The sequence below is a fragment of the Hirundo rustica genome, chromosome Z (assembly GCF_015227805.2).
Source record: "Hirundo rustica isolate bHirRus1 chromosome Z, bHirRus1.pri.v3, whole genome shotgun sequence".
Taxonomy (NCBI): domain Eukaryota; kingdom Metazoa; phylum Chordata; class Aves; order Passeriformes; family Hirundinidae; genus Hirundo; species Hirundo rustica.
The window spans coordinates 11,460,183-11,475,901 of record NC_053488.1 but is presented as its reverse complement, the minus strand read 5'-3'; the positions used below and the strand labels follow the sequence as shown (position 1 = coordinate 11,475,901).

Sequence of the window (15,719 nt, the reverse complement as noted above, 5' to 3'; positions counted from 1 at the left end):
TCTGCTTTCTGGGCTTTTTCCTTTCCATTTTTTTCATAGCAGACATAAACAAATGTTAATGAACATGAAGGGGCCTCTACAGAGCCAGCACACATGAGAGGCAGTGAGGGTACAAAGCCACTCATTCTGCCTGATTGTATGATTCAGATAAGCCATCTAACTGGTCAGTGTGCATTGTAGATCACCAGGTGGACAACAGCACTGTGTTAGTGCCCTGTCTAGCTCTGCTGCTGTAGTGCTCTGTGGGAGCTGCCAAATGTTGCCAGCTTTCTTTGAGTCAGTAGTAGAGAATGAGGGAAATAATCAGCAAAGGAAAACAGAATTAAACACAAAGTAAGCATTTAAAATATTGTATTGCATGTTCAACACACTTTGTACATATGTTCAGGCAACACTTTGATGTTTTGGACTCTCTGAGTTTCAGCTCTGTTGTGCCTTACCTGCCCACTTTCCTCTTGGGCTCCTCATGTCTTTGCAGTAATCTCCTCTGCCTGGCCTCATCCACATCAGCGGTGCAGATCATCACAGGGGGTGGGAACATGGTGTTCCTTGAGCTCTGCTTCCCTGGGCATCACCAGATAGCAGCCTCACTTCACTCTTACACCTTCATGGAAAATACTGTTGCTCCATTAATAATGACCAGTGGGAAAAAACCCTGAAGAATGTATTAAAAGTCATATAACTTAGGCTGTCATACACAGGGGCTAATGAAGCTTAGGGTGTCTAAGAACCATTAGTAAAATAATTGCAAGATGAGTCAGGAGAGAAGGAGGTGGTCATGGGGAAAAAAGATCTGCAAAATATGCCATAACAGAATGGAAACAAACAGTGCTGATTCCAGGCACTCTCTGCTAGGAAAAATTCTGTATATCTCCTTGAAACTGTTCCACGGGCAGGGTTTTGGTTAAACAAACAAACCATCCAAAAGAGCCAATCTAATTTGCTGGGATATCTAGCACAAGGTAACACTCACATGAGAAATTGAATCACTTGCCCAGGACATTCAGTTGCTGTTTGGGTGACTACAGGAGCCTCTCTTGCAAGACGTAATGGTAATGGTGTAATGGTGTCTTTGGCTGCATCAGATGAGATTCTGAACTCCTGTTCTGCCGAATTTTTGTAGTCCAGCTGGTCCTACTTGCTCAGAGCATACCATGATGCTTTGATAGCGATTACCAGAAACTGCACAAAGCTTTTCTTAACTGTCTTAATTGGCTTCAAAAGACTCTTCTGAGTTGCCATTTCTGCAGCTGTGAGAACAGTTTACACAGACCATCTACAAATGTCTTACCTATGCGCAGCTGCATCTGTTTTATGGCAGGAACTGCGTGGAAGGAGCTCACATGTATGCCCCTTTCTCTTCTTGGGAAGATGTATATTTATTTGCACATTCAAGCATATAAATAGCACATGTCATAGGCCTATACACAGCAGGAGCTGTCTGGGCTAATTTCCAAGACTGTCCAAAATTCCCACCTGTACAGTTCCAGTAAAGAGTAAAGAATTAGTTTTGTTGGGGAGGCAACTATGTTGTCTCAGATCTGTCCATTGTCTCATCTATGCAGCGAAGCCTCACCTAGAAGGTCCAGGCAATTAATGTTCGAGGTGATAAAATACCATCATAACCTGATATCCAAATACATCACTACTATGACTGCAATTTCCTTCTTATATCAAAATCATATCTGAAATTCTATTGAAATTGCCACAGCTGAATTTTATTTGAATCAATTATTTTGTGCTTGAGACTCCGTAACCCTCCATTTGACCTAGAGAATATGTGCCTTGTAAGTCTTTCATTGTATTCTTAGGCAAAACATCCATCACAGCTTTCCTGCTTTGCAGGGAAATGTAAAATGAAAAAGTTTTTATGGCAATGTATTCTCCTGCTGGTGAGCTTACCCTTAACACTTCTTCCTGATAGTAACAGAAGCCATATGACCAAATCCCTGTACAATATTTGTAGCTCTTGTTATCTAAACTCCCTAGGAACACTAACTTTTGCTGGTTCTTAGCTCCTACACATTTAAACATTTTAGTACTTCATGACACTTTGGTCCAGCACCTTGCATAAATTACAAAAACGAAAAAAAATCAGAGCAGAATTGAGTTTGTACATTGCTTATTACTTCTTGCTGGGTTATCGTACCAAGCTAAATATAATTTCCTGCAGTAATTCTAGGGTAGAACTCAAATTGCAAAAGCTGCCTGGAAAACAGTTATAGGACTGAATGTGTAGATTACATTCTGTTTAGATGGTACACTGAATACATAATACTAATGTGACCAAAGTATTTGCATTTAAATTTCATGTGGCCTTTCAAAACAGAACAAAACAAAACATTAAAAAAAACCAACTACCAGACCCCAAAAGATCTGTTTTCTTTCCTTCTGCCATGAGTTTCAAGTAATTGAAATTTTCTGACAGGGAGTTTTCTCATAATTAAAATCTGTGGTAATTGCACATTAATATTCAGATTTAATCAAAAGGAATCAAAATAGGTATGCAAAGGCTAAGCCAGAATGCAAAAACTTCTGTTAAACTACCAGTGAATCAGATGTTTGGCAAACTGTTTCAATATTGAACCCATAGGGAGTGGAAAGACAGGAACAGAAGAAAATAGTGAGTTAATCAGGGAATGGGTGAGCAATGTCATAACGGGAAAAATGTGGGAGAAGTCCTAGAACACAATAAATTAAAGAGTACAAATGCTTTGCAAAGGAAACAAGCGCAGAGGAAACAACCCATCACTGGCAGAAGCCCTGTAGGTTTCAAGCTGACTACCAAGCTTCAAACCTGGCTTAGAAGAGTGAGACATGTGGGAGGTGAGACGTGGTACAAATGGGGGCACAGAAGAGAACTGAAGAACTTAGAACAGCTGTCTCTGCTCCATAAAAACATCCAGTTTCTCTTGAGGGCTAAGGATAACTCTGGTTTTTGCTTTTGGGGTAATCATTGGGACTGAATAGATAAAAAGTCTTTCTTTACAAATTAATTAAGATGTTTTCTTCCTTATGTGCATTTCTGGTTTGTTTTGTTTGGTTTTGGTTTGTTTTGTGGTTTTGTTTTGTTTTGTTTGTTTGTTTGTTTGTTTGTTTTTTAATTAGTTCTGTTTGAGAAGTTAGGAATCCCTTTGGTCCCATGGATTCACATCTAACTTTAGTAAATATCAAACTGCAAAAATATTGTCTTTTCTTGCTTAGTTTTTTACCTGTACATTTCCTTGCATTATTTTGTATTTTGGCACCACCTTAATAACACAATGAAAATGGCTATTTCCAGCTGAATAATGCTCAGAGGAGCGTAATAGTTAGAGATGGAGCAGCAGATTACTTGTTCCCAGTGGCTGTATATAGGGCATTCCTAAAATAATACTCTGAAACAGATATCAATTTTTAGATTAAACTCTGTTAAAGTGGAATTTTTCTAAGGGATTATATTTGGAGAGGTCCTGACTTTTTCCAGCATTGTATAAAGCCAGTAGCACTAGTGTACTTCCTCTGATTGTGTTACAGTTTTAACTGATCTTCTCTCATATGTGTGCTCTCACATGTTTCTTTTCTGAATGTCTCTTGCTCAAGAGAAGTGTGTATTTATTTGAGATACTGAAATATGCCTAGAACATAAACATGTTGTTTATTTTCTTAGGATTTGAATTTTTTGAAACAAGTGCAAAGGAAAACATTAACGTCAAGCAGACGTTTGAGCGACTTGTGGATATCATCTGTGACAAAATGTCAGAAAGTCTGGAGACGAATCCCACCATTGCTGCCAGCAACGAGAACACACAGCTAAAGGACACCCCTCCTCCACAGCAGCCTAACTGCAGCTGCTAATGCAGCTATCAGCAAAGGCAGCTCCAGTGTGTTCTATTGCCAACAGAGTGTTTATGAATGGTCTATATGCCTTTATTTATACTGTTTTATTAATTTATTTGAGAGAACAGTCTTGTTTTACATCATCAGCTGTTTGGATATACATATGGGGATGGAACAGTTTTTAATCTGAAAGGATGATACATTTTAGCACCTGGCTTTTGCATGCAGGGTGTATATTAATTTCTCTTTTCTTTTTACGATTTTATGTCACACTTCAGCTGGTGCCATGTCCTCAGACCATGTTTGCCTATAATTATCTCTCGCTTCATCGGTTTCAAGTTATATAGTTGAATCCTTAGGGTAGTGGTCAGGGTATTTTGAATTAGCTTCCTGATGTCACTTGTATATTTTCCTGACTGAATATGAATTTAGAAGTATTCCTGTAATGAGCCAATCCCTCATTCTGTCCAGATCACTTGTACAGGGGACACTTCCTGGAGCACGCTGCCTTGGCAAATCTACTCTCACTATGTTACACATCCTGGCTGACTGAAAACTGCAGAAATTAGAAGGAAGTTAGATCCTGGGCCCAAAGACCTCAAAATTCCCAGTGAATTTCCAACTGGATGTGGATATTCAGTCCAGACTCTCACGGATATTAAATACTTCATCCTGTTTGGATAGCTAATGTATTTACTTTTACACAGGAGTTGCATGTCTATCTAATAATTTTGAAACTGGTCTTACTTTCTCATCCCATCATTATGGAGATCCCAGGGTTACCTGCCTCTCAGTAGAGGGCTAGTTAGCTCTTTCTGTTTCTGTCTGCATGAGACATTAATCACACAGTCCTATATTATGTGTGACAGAGCCAAATCCATTTTCTTTGGTTGTTCATAGCCAAAAGCTGCCTGTCAAACCTGCATGCTTCAGTTTTCAGGAATTTCATCTCCCATTCAGCCACTGAGACAGCTACCACCACAGTGGCTTCAAATATATACATTTTACTCAGACCTATTGCAGAAATGGTGGTAGTGTCAGTGAACTGAAGTTTTGACCTATTTTTTTTCCATTTATTTTGGCAAGAGAATTGGGAATTTTTTTTAAACTTTAGGAGTAATAAAAATTGTCACCATTTCTAATCTTAGGCTGAATACATTGAAAAGATCAGCAAAATACTGTGAAGATAGCAGAATAAATTACACAAAATCATTTATGATAAAGTCCTAAAATAGTTACATTCCACAGTTTCTACTCCTCTAGTAATTGGTGGAAGTTTCTTACATCTGTGTCCTGAAGTACTTTGTACAAGAGCTTTACTTGCATCACAGTGACCTTCTTTTTAGCTAAACAGCATAACTTTAGAAGCACCAATTATTTTATTTTCCAATTAGACAAAATTTAAAACAAGGATGACATTTTTAAACTGTCAGCAATGGGAAAAATCTGAAAAATAAAAGGAAAGGAAGTAACACTTAGTACAGTGAATGACTCACAACTGAAAATAAATCCTTTTTTACAGGTTATGTTTTTTGAAGGTAATTTATATAACTCCTGATACACACTGAGACAAAATGGCCACTTTTTAAAAATTGATTAAATAATCTAAATATGCTTTGACAAAGTAAAGGTTATGCCTTCCAAACAAGGCATATAGACACATGTAAAATGGATATTGCCTGGAAGGTTCTACCTGGGCTGCCTAACTTAAATTAATCAATGCTGTCTTCAGTCTGGATTTTTAAACCATGTCTATCATGTTAGCTAATTTGTTTAAGCACTTTTTCCCCTAGTAGACATGGAGACTGATTCACCTCCATGAAGAGAAAGAACCCTGCTTTTTAGAGTGACGACCAGCCAAGTGGAAGAGGTATGTACTATCCAAACCGTGATCCTGTCTCTCTCCAGGGTGCTTTTTTTCCCCTCCCTCATTTAAGACAGCATGTTGCTACATGTACCGAGAGACTTTCACTAGTACATTTTCAGCTGCCAGGTGCCAGCTGATTGGAAAGAATAGAAGCTATACAAAGCTGACCAAGCTTCATTTGAGATGGGTGGTGGGCAGTTTACCATGCTTTTCTTGTTATGTCAGTGATTCCTGCTCAAAAAGAAGGAGCAGGAGACAGAATTCAGCTTCAGCTCTCAAGTTCTTTAGACAAATCTTAGGTTGCATCTTAGTCTGAACCATCTCAGGCAAGGAGGGGAGACACATAATCACATTGTCAAGGATCTTAGGCATGTCCTGAATCCTGCAGCTTGGCTGTGCAAGTGCAAGTATTCTTCCAGCTTTACTCTGAGATGTTTGATGTGAAATGGTAATACCCTGTGCACAGTGCAATAAGGAAAAAAGACTTAAAGGTGTCTCTTGCTGCAGCCACACTTTACTTGTATGCCATTGCAATGGATTTAAGACCCTCTCTGCTTGTTTATGACCATTTAGGCTCTAATCCATGGCAGAAATACATTATAGCATATATCTTTTTAATCAAATTGAATGGTAGATGTAAAGGGGATAATTAATTGCTTTTCATTTTGCATCAGGAGACTGGGCAGAAGAGAATCAGCAAAATCTAAGGAGATTTAAGTTTCTGAGGCAAAAAACGTGCTAGGCATCCACAAATACTTCACCTTCTGCATGAGATGGGGTGGCTGGATCAGTGTTGTTCCTTAGTGTGCACACATTAAAAGGAAAAAGCTCATCTGAAATACAGTAGCAGAATGAGTCGGATCTAAAATCTCCTTGAAACTTTGTACTAACACTAAGATATTGTCATAGAGTCATAGATTAATTTTTAAAATGTTCAAATAAAATACTTGGAGTTTTTCAAGATCAGACTGTCTAAAACCCTGGGAAAACCACTCATCCCTCTCAGCTGACACTGTTTTGAATGTAATGTTGGAAAGGATGACCTGCTGTGGTCCCATCAAATCCTATCATGACTTTCAGGAAATTCAAAATGTGTGGAATTTCAAGTAGGCTTTTTCTTTTCAATCTGGGTTACCTATTGTCAGAAAAGTAAACTTTGATTTTCGATCACAGGTTGGCTTTTGCAATCATGTGCTTCACAATAACATTGAGCTTTTTGCTGTAAGGTTGGTCACATTTAGATCATGAGCATCATGACCTCAGTACCTCTCAACTAGAACTTGCCTTTTGTAGAGAAACAGTAAAGACAGAAAAGCTTTTGAGAATTAACTCACTATGCCTTCCCCAAATATTGCAAGAATTCTGAGGGGACTAACAATGTGAGAATTTTCATTCTATCTAAAATTATGCCTTGACCTCCTGTGGATAGAATATCCAATAGCAGCCTGTGTCAATCTGGTTCAACTTCTCTTGACTTACATGATACAATTGCAGTTTTCTTAAATTCAGGTATACTGAACATTTGAAGAACCTGTCACAACTTGATTAAGGGCCTAAATATAAACAATCAATGCCTTGTTCTTCACATAGATCCAGTAGTCACTGACTTTGAGTTCCTGGAGGAGACAAGCAGGTTTTGGTTATATCCCTGATCTATCCAGTACTGTGGCACAATTCCTTCAAGTACCAGGCTACAAAGCACCATAATTTGTGACGGAAGAGGCGAGGGCTTAGCTGAAAACTGGGATAGCAGAAACAAAACTACTTTCAGCCTCATCACAAGTATTAAGAAAAAAGTTCTTGCCCACCTTGCATTAATTGGTTATCACTTTCAACATAAAAGTAAGACTGTCACAGCAAATCAGTCCAGCCATAGATACCCCCTTTAGCTGAGATATAAACACTTGGTGAGATACAGCAGTTGATACATAGAGTATGTTAAAATTCTGGGAGATGAGATGCCTTTGGGCAGAGAGTCCTGAGCGCCATAGTGCCAGCTGAAGCTGAACTAATACTACACAATTATTTTTCTGAGTTATCATCTAGACGAAAGCTTATAGCAGCAGGCTAATCTTGTGCATGGGCAATGCACCAGCCTTATCATGCTCTGACAATGTGTTGCTTGCTGCACCTTCAAGCTACTGGTCAGAAAATACCTGGGAGCACCCAGGAGCATGGGGATTGACTAGTTCCTGCGGTGCCAACCTGCCAAACAGCTAGCCAGCCCTTCTGGGTTGAACATTTAGATGCATGTTTTTGATTTTTAAGAGTTCATGTTCATAAGTTGCAAGTGCAACTGACTTAATACTGTGTCTGTTATTTTTGGTGGTGATGGTTAGTTTATTTAGACTTGTTCATTTGGTGTTTCAAATAAGTATAAACTAGCCTAATTTTCTGTCAAAAAATACTCTTTCTCTCTGAACAGCTGTGTAAGTGACTGTTATCTAGAATTGTTTGCTCCTTTTTGCTTATACTTAATGCAATGCCTAGAGAAATTACCTGAGCAACTACATCTATGTGGCCTTTTCCAGAGCACCAGTATGAAAGATTAAATTTTCTTCCCAGTCTGCTCAGCTCTGTATATTCACCTTCATCTTATTAATTTTAGAAATGAAGTGCTATTTCAGGATGCACAAAATTTGCTGGAGTTTGATCCTAACTTTGAGAATGTTTTAAATTTTCCATTTCTAGGAAAAAAAAGTAGCAAAAATTCTACATTTGGTGGTTATGCATTTGTTTCTTTGGAGCAGACCAATGATGTTGCAATTGCATTTCAAAGGGAAACCCCCCTTACAAACTCCATCCCTCCCAAGCTATTATTTTCTATATTTGTTTTTTTTTGAAAAGTAAATTTTATTATTTACATTTTTACAGGCATCAACTAAATTTCTGTCCTAATGACAGACCAATTCCTCCTTGGCCTGTTTCATATAGACTCACAGTGTATGTGACTAGGTCTTCTTTAGCATGACAGATTTAGCGATGTGAGACCATGAGTTTGAAGCCTCATAGATACATCTTCAGGAGGTTTAGCAACATATCATCATGTATGCCAATAGGGGCATAATTTGTGTTAATTTATTGACCATTGATCCATACATTCTCATTCCATATTTTCCAAGGTTGACCACTTTTCCAGTCTAATTTAAAACACATTTCAATTATTTGAATGAACTCTATCAGTTTTATTTAGGGGTAAATGTAGTTCACCTTTGCAAATTAAGCTTTCTTTTTTATTTCCTTTTGTTTATCCATGGGTGTTCAGTGGAGCAGAATTTGTGACCACACATATATTATATGCGCATCTATACAGTAGTACATCTTTGATACTTATTAATTTCCCACTGTTACTTGTTTGTATTCAGTGCCACCTTTCCCAAATTTATCCTTAAATTGTTATTACCACTGGAAATCAAATGTGATACATTGGAAGACCATGGGTGCATTGACGTAGTTCCAGCAGAGGTAGATGGCTTGCCATTTGTACAATAAGGTACTTGGTATCTGATCTGGGGGGGAAGCAAAAGTCCTGATTTTGCCATAACTTCATGTTCACTAATAACACACAAAAATGATTCACCAATGACACATAAAAATGAAAGTTAGATAGAGGTTGTTTACCACTTCTGATGATAAATTTCCTTGAGTAATTCTGACATGTACCTGCAACTAGTGATATATGAAATGTTTGTTCTGTAACTTCTGTTTGGTATTTTGTCAGTGATGTCAGATGTGCTGTGACTCAGTTGGACTGTCACAATGTGTAACCTATATACTAGCGTTCATGTATTTCAAATGTCTTACATGTTGCATGAAAAAAAAGTTATAAAAATAGATATTTTTTTCTATTTTTGAATACCTCAAGACTGAGGAATCATGGGCCAATAAGTGCAATATTTAATTATTTACTCAGTGTATATAAATTTGTGTGAAAGGGAGGAGCATCATGTGTGTGTGATAAGCTGTTGATGACGCCTGTGTGGCTTAAGATTTCTAGGAAATGTACACGTCTTGTAGAAATATTCTATAGTAAACACTTTACCAGTGTCGTGTAAGAATATTCTTAAGTAACTTAAACTATTTTTCGTATATAAGACTATGGTTAAAGATATTTGTATGTTTACTGCAAGTGCATGTCAATTTTACTTTTAGAGTTTCGAGTGTCCTTTCTTGAGAATTTTCATGTTACAGCCAGTAACATTTTCATGTTAAAGCCAGTGGGACAGGCTTTTAGTCAAAAAATGCTTAAAACCATTTATGAACTATCTGCCTATATTTTTTAAAGCATGTTCTCTAGAAGCATTGAAAGAACCTCTTAGAGCTCAGCATTTATGGTGAGTTAATAATTTATTCTTAGAGTCAGTTATGTGCTCTGCCTGTATTGCATAATATCATGTGGACATGTTTTCTTTAATCCGGTACAGTTAACTCATAATACTTACTTGAAACAATAAATAGGGGCACCCAATATTCTTGCAGATGAATTGTCAAACCTCGGTTGGTGCCCTGGTTTAACATGTTTGCAAACAGCTTCAAGGTCACAGTCAGCAGTACAGAAGAGGGGAAGGTGGCCTTAACTGGTCACTTTTAACAATTAAGTTTCTTACCTTCTCTAGATACTAAAGATGGAAGGTACCTCCTTAAAGATAATGACCCACATCCTTCACTCCATTTTTACATGGTCTTCAAAGTTCAACAATTACAGTATTAGGTGTAAAGCTGAGGTACAAATATAAACAAAATGCAGGCCAGGGTCTAACCATGAAGTTAAAAGGAGACATCCAATAATTTATTAATTCCTGCTTCATTGCATAATTCTAATGGTTTTCTAAGGGCATGAGCAAGGCCGTCAGTACTCAGTATCACCCCAGGGTACATTTGGGACCTTAAACCTGAATCACTGATCTGCCCTGGATTCCCAGCTGTGCCCATAGAGCCTACAGAAAAGCTCATTCTGTTAATTCTTGCTGAACCTCCAGTTTCAGAGGCATGTGTCATCCACATTGAGAATTTAGTGAACAGAGACAGGCCACTGAGTCTGGGCTGTGGGGAGGAATTTGGGAATTGGTTTGGCAGACAATTTTCCTAGAAAATGACATTCATTAGTACCATACTAAAAGGTACATAAGTAGATTTGTGGTTCAATCTGATGCATTTCTATGGCAATGTACGAGCTTGAATAAGTTTTGGTTGTTTGTTGTGTTGATTTGTTTTTTTTTTAATTTGCTTGATCTGGAAAAGAGTGAAATTCTAAGGCCTACTGGAAACCAATGTCATGGGTTTCCTTTCTGATGTCATTGCTGAATTGCATTAAGTAGCACATGACAGTACTTGCAATTACCTGAAAAGTCCTTAAAAATTTCTTTTGTACCTAATGCCATTAAAACTTCTGCAAAATTATATAGACCAGAGTGAAATGAAAATGTATGTAGATAGAAATTTGGAATTGCTTAATATAAAAATGAAATTTTTGGCATCATTGTTGCTGAGCAACCAAGTAAGAGTCAGAGTATGAGGAACCACTAAAATGGAAATATACAGCCTGTTGCGGGACTCCCTAAACTTTTTATTTTTAAGTGACCTGACAGTTCAAGGGCTGGCAGATAATTCTACCTAGCTTTTTTATAATTCCTAATAGGCACAAAAATAAATGCTTACCTTGATAACATGTAGCTGTTCTGGTTCTCTCAAACCAACTCGTTTGCTGAGCTGTTCTTGAAGAAAAATTGAAGTATGTGTTTAGGATACCTTTGTGAGGGGGTGAGACTCAAATCTGTGCCTTCTCCCCTGACTCTTACTGCAATGTAGCTACTGTGGTTTGAAAAAATATGTTAGCTAAAATGCTGCTGGGTGATAAATTTTGTGACTCTTTTCCATAAATCCATGGAAGCCCTCGTCTGAATGTTCAGTACAAGTTTTATCCACATGGAGAGTTTTAATTCTGTGCAGACGTAGCAACCATGTGTATTCCATTGGATATTCTGTTTGTATGTGACTTCTGTATACAAGTGGATTTTGTTTGTTAATTTTTTTTTCCTGAAATTTCTCTTTTTTTTTTTTTTTCTCCTTTTGCAATTACAATAAATATTCAAGAGACTATATTAATGAATATCTCAGTTGTGATAACATGGTCTTATACCCCTCTCCCCTTGTTGATTTCCTTTTACTTAATAAAACTGGAAAATAACTTCATTTTTGACTAAATGATCAACAAAGATACCACTGCAAAAATTCATTTCTCTAATATCCTCTCAGTAGCACTGGTGACTGTAGCTCTGTGTGAATTCCACAGAATTCACTGGACACTTTGCCCTAACAGTCTGAAGGAGAAAGATTTTTTTAGACATTTCCCTAGCAAAAGCACACAGCCTCTATGCTGATCCTTTAAAATAGGGCAAAGCTTTTTCTTTTTATTGTTCACTGTCTAACCTGCTAAACAGTATATATGCCTTTTGGATGCTGTTATTAGTTGACCATGTAATCTTAGTTCAAATGCACCATCTCAGTTGTGGTGGGTGGTTATTTCACACAAATTATGGTGTATCACTGTTCAGTTATTGCTTTTTCCAACACTTACACACACACTTGTCCTAGTTTGAACCCTGCTGTGACTCCTGAATTTGTTTTCCCTCCACATAAATCCTAATCTGTTGACCAGGCTGCACCATCCCTTGTCCCACCCCAACTCCTGCCAGCAGGTGTCTACTGACAAACTCCTTTAGCACGTGTCCTTTCTCACTCTTCTACTGTGTTCCAGCCAAGTCCCCCTATTTTTTTCTGGTATATTTACATCTCATCTGCAAAATATTTAATGGTAGTGTCTTAATTTTCTCTCAACACTGACTGCTCCCTTGCTTACTTTTTGGGGTCCTATATCTCTAGACAGGTGTTTGCTGAAGGGTATATTTGTGCAGCTCACTGCCCTCATTCATAGTGCATCTCTTTGTAGCATGGACTCTTGTCATCAAATCATGTCTGAGAATGGAATTCCTTAATTCCTGCCAGATATTGGCATCTACTCCCCTCATTTTGTTGCTCTCTGGGATTGGCCCTAATGTACTTGTCTGTGTATTAAGGAGAGTGGAAGACAAGAAAATGATGTGTAAGAAGGGAAGCATAGCAGGGGAAAAAAAAGATGATTTCTGATGGATATATTGGAATGAGAGAATTTTTGATTTGATTTTATTTTGAACATGCTGAAACTCTTAAAGAACTAGACTAGGGAAAATAACAGATGGGTAGATGAGAACAGTGATCTGCCAGGATAAAACATCTCTCAGCAATAAGTATTTCTTGCTCAAGGAATAAAAAAAACCACATCATTTTTCCAGTAAAATTTCTATCCTATTTCCAGTCAGGAAGCTGAAGACAAAATGTTTCTAACCATCCAAACACCACCCCCACCACTCCCTCCCCTCCTAAAAAAAAAAAAAAAAAAAAAAAAAAAAAAAAAAAAAAAGACACAGAGAAGATTCCCAGCTTAGTGTAAAAAGGTAAAACAGGCAGAGTAACCCAGTAAAGTAAGTGTGGCTGACTTAGCAATGTGATCCACCAAAACTGAGAAACATAAATTCTAGCTTACACCCAACTGAGGGGACTCAGCAAGCTAATGGAAAACTGAGGGTTAGTTGTTTTTTTGTTTAGATTTGTGCACCTCCTGAGTTGCAAAGTGAAAAACAGAGGTGCCTTCAGAAATCTGAAGTGTCTTTCTACATCTGCATATCTGTTGGCATGAATGCCAGATCCTGGAGAAATTAACTGTAAGACAGACGATTTTCAGATTAACTGTCTCATGTAAGGAAGGGATGTGCATTATACTTAAGTGAACACAGGATGTCAGTGGCAGGCACAAGCAAAAGGAAGCTGATATGTTCTCCATTATACCCTAGCCAGAGGGTCTTCCATTGGGTCTGGTCCTAAGGCTCCACTGAGGCTGGAGAAGCCGGAGGTGCTTAAGGAGTGGCAGGGTGAAAGCCTGCCAGCCCTGGCTAAGCCTAAGGGTGAATCCAGGCAGTTGTGCCATCCACTGCAGTGTGATGGAGAATGAGACCAGAGACCATTCCACCTGTGGAAAAATGGTGTGGAAGGTCCACAGCACACCCAAACTCCCAGATGGTAGGAAGATAAAAGACATTGTCTTGGAGAGTTAGGAACTCTGGTATTACACTCTTTCCAACAACTGCCCCTGGGGAGGCTATCTGGGGCCTTCACAAGCAGCATCATGGTTCCCTGAGGAGATACAGCCTTTTCCTCATGTTCAAGCACATGTGAAGAGTGACCTTGGACTGCCAAACTATCACCCCTATTGAGGCAATGCAGCTAACCCAAAACAACTTGGCCAGGTGCAGACAATCAGCATGCTCACAGCAGAGTAGCCTCACTCTGGGGCCCCTACAGGGTGTTCTGAGACCCCAGGAAGTGCATACTGTGTTAATTCAAATAAATGCCTCTGGTTAGAAAATAAGCCTGTAGAACATCTAGGTATATCACACAGAATATCTGCCTCTAACCACACCCTAGAGATTTTAAAGTTTAGATAGAGTTCTAGGAATAAAATCTCTGCCCTGCTTTTCTTTCCAGAAGATTTGCCCTAAGAGATATATCTTCATTTTTAATGTTTTCTTTAATACTTATCCAAGCAGGGGGAGGCTGAGCCCCTGACCCCAGCAGCAGCAGCCCCTGTGTAGGCCAGCAGCACTATGCACACAGCCCAGCCAGCTGTGCCCTGGAGCCATCAGCTCAGGCAGCATCTGCTCAGTGTCACGGGTGGAACCTGCCTTTGGGTCATCTCTTCTATTTCTGTTGGGGAAAAACACCATAAATTATGTGGAAAATAAAGCCCACTCCAAGCTGAAGTTTCTCTCTTCAGTAATTAACAATAGGCAGATGAGTTTTCTGGTGTCTTTTCTGCCTGAGGACACATAACCATCCACATGCCACCTGGCATAGCAGAAAAACACCAAGGTTTTACTATATAATTGTCAACATGGAGCAAATGTTGCTTTGTTTTTAACCTGCTTTGTGCAGGTTAAAAATATCTTCACTAACGTTACTGAGAAGCTGGTTAAATAGCTTCCTTTTATCTTGCAGGGAATGGGGACCATCCACCAGGATGGAGGTGCTTGGTGTCCATGTCAAGTCTACAGGAGATCATTTAACCTTGAGCACACACAGGATTTCAGATACAGCCATTTGTTCATTTCAGGAGTCCTATGCCTTTGGTCAATAGTCTGGCTGCTGTCTGCTTTTATTATATGGGTGCTTTCTGCACCATTAGGGGACAGAAGTATCTGGTCCTGGGATGAACATTTCTGTCTGGAACTTGTCTAATTCCTCTTCCATATGTGACTCCCACGTTTCTTCTACTAATTATTTTCCTGAAATGTAATAGAGATTCCCAAGCCATAAGAGGAGGGGATTTCTATATATTTCCTTAGCAGATATTATTTTTGTTATTACATTTCAGAGGAAGACAGAAAGACAATTTATTAGTCTGCTAAGCCTCCTCTCTTGCCTTATGAATTTTGGCTAAAGATAATCCATGTCTGCACAGTCCCATAATGCACAAATCACTAACTTAGAGTGACAGGTGCCCGGCAACTGCTAACAAAGAAAAAATGAGAAATCACAGAAGTACCTTTTGGAGATGTGCTGGCAACAGACATCCCTCCTGCACTGGGCTCATTGGTGGGTTGGGTAAGAGACCTTAGTGTCTCAATGCTAAGCAAAAAGACTCTTTCTCCTTCATTCACCATTTATATTCCAGAGAGAAACTGACTTAACTGACCTTTTTGTGCTGGGATTCTGGGAAGTGATTACGTGGTTGGCTTTTTTTTTTTTTTTTTTTTTTTTTTTAATGAGGTCACATAACCTGAAGAACAATTCATTATACTAGGAGAGCTGTGGATAAATGTTAAATTCAAATTATGTTCCACAACATATATGCATGATGATCATGACAGACAAGCCAAAGGAAAGGGAGCTGGGTCTGGATGGTTTTGGTGACCACACATACCATCCAAAGCTACTTGGA

At 38.6% G+C, this 15,719-nt stretch overlaps 1 protein-coding gene across 1 annotated transcript in view; it reads left to right on the top strand.

The window, feature by feature from the left end:
• Positions 1–11,791, top strand: part of RAB3C (RAB3C, member RAS oncogene family) — a 124,450-nt gene extending 112,659 nt beyond the window's left edge. Inside the window, exon 4 of the mRNA XM_040090843.1 lies at positions 3,650–11,791. Coding sequence (XP_039946777.1) covers positions 3,650–3,837 — 188 coding nt within the window. The 3' untranslated portion in view covers positions 3,838–11,791. The remainder of the gene's footprint in view (positions 1–3,649) is intronic.
• Positions 11,792–15,719: the final 3,928 nt, after the last annotated feature.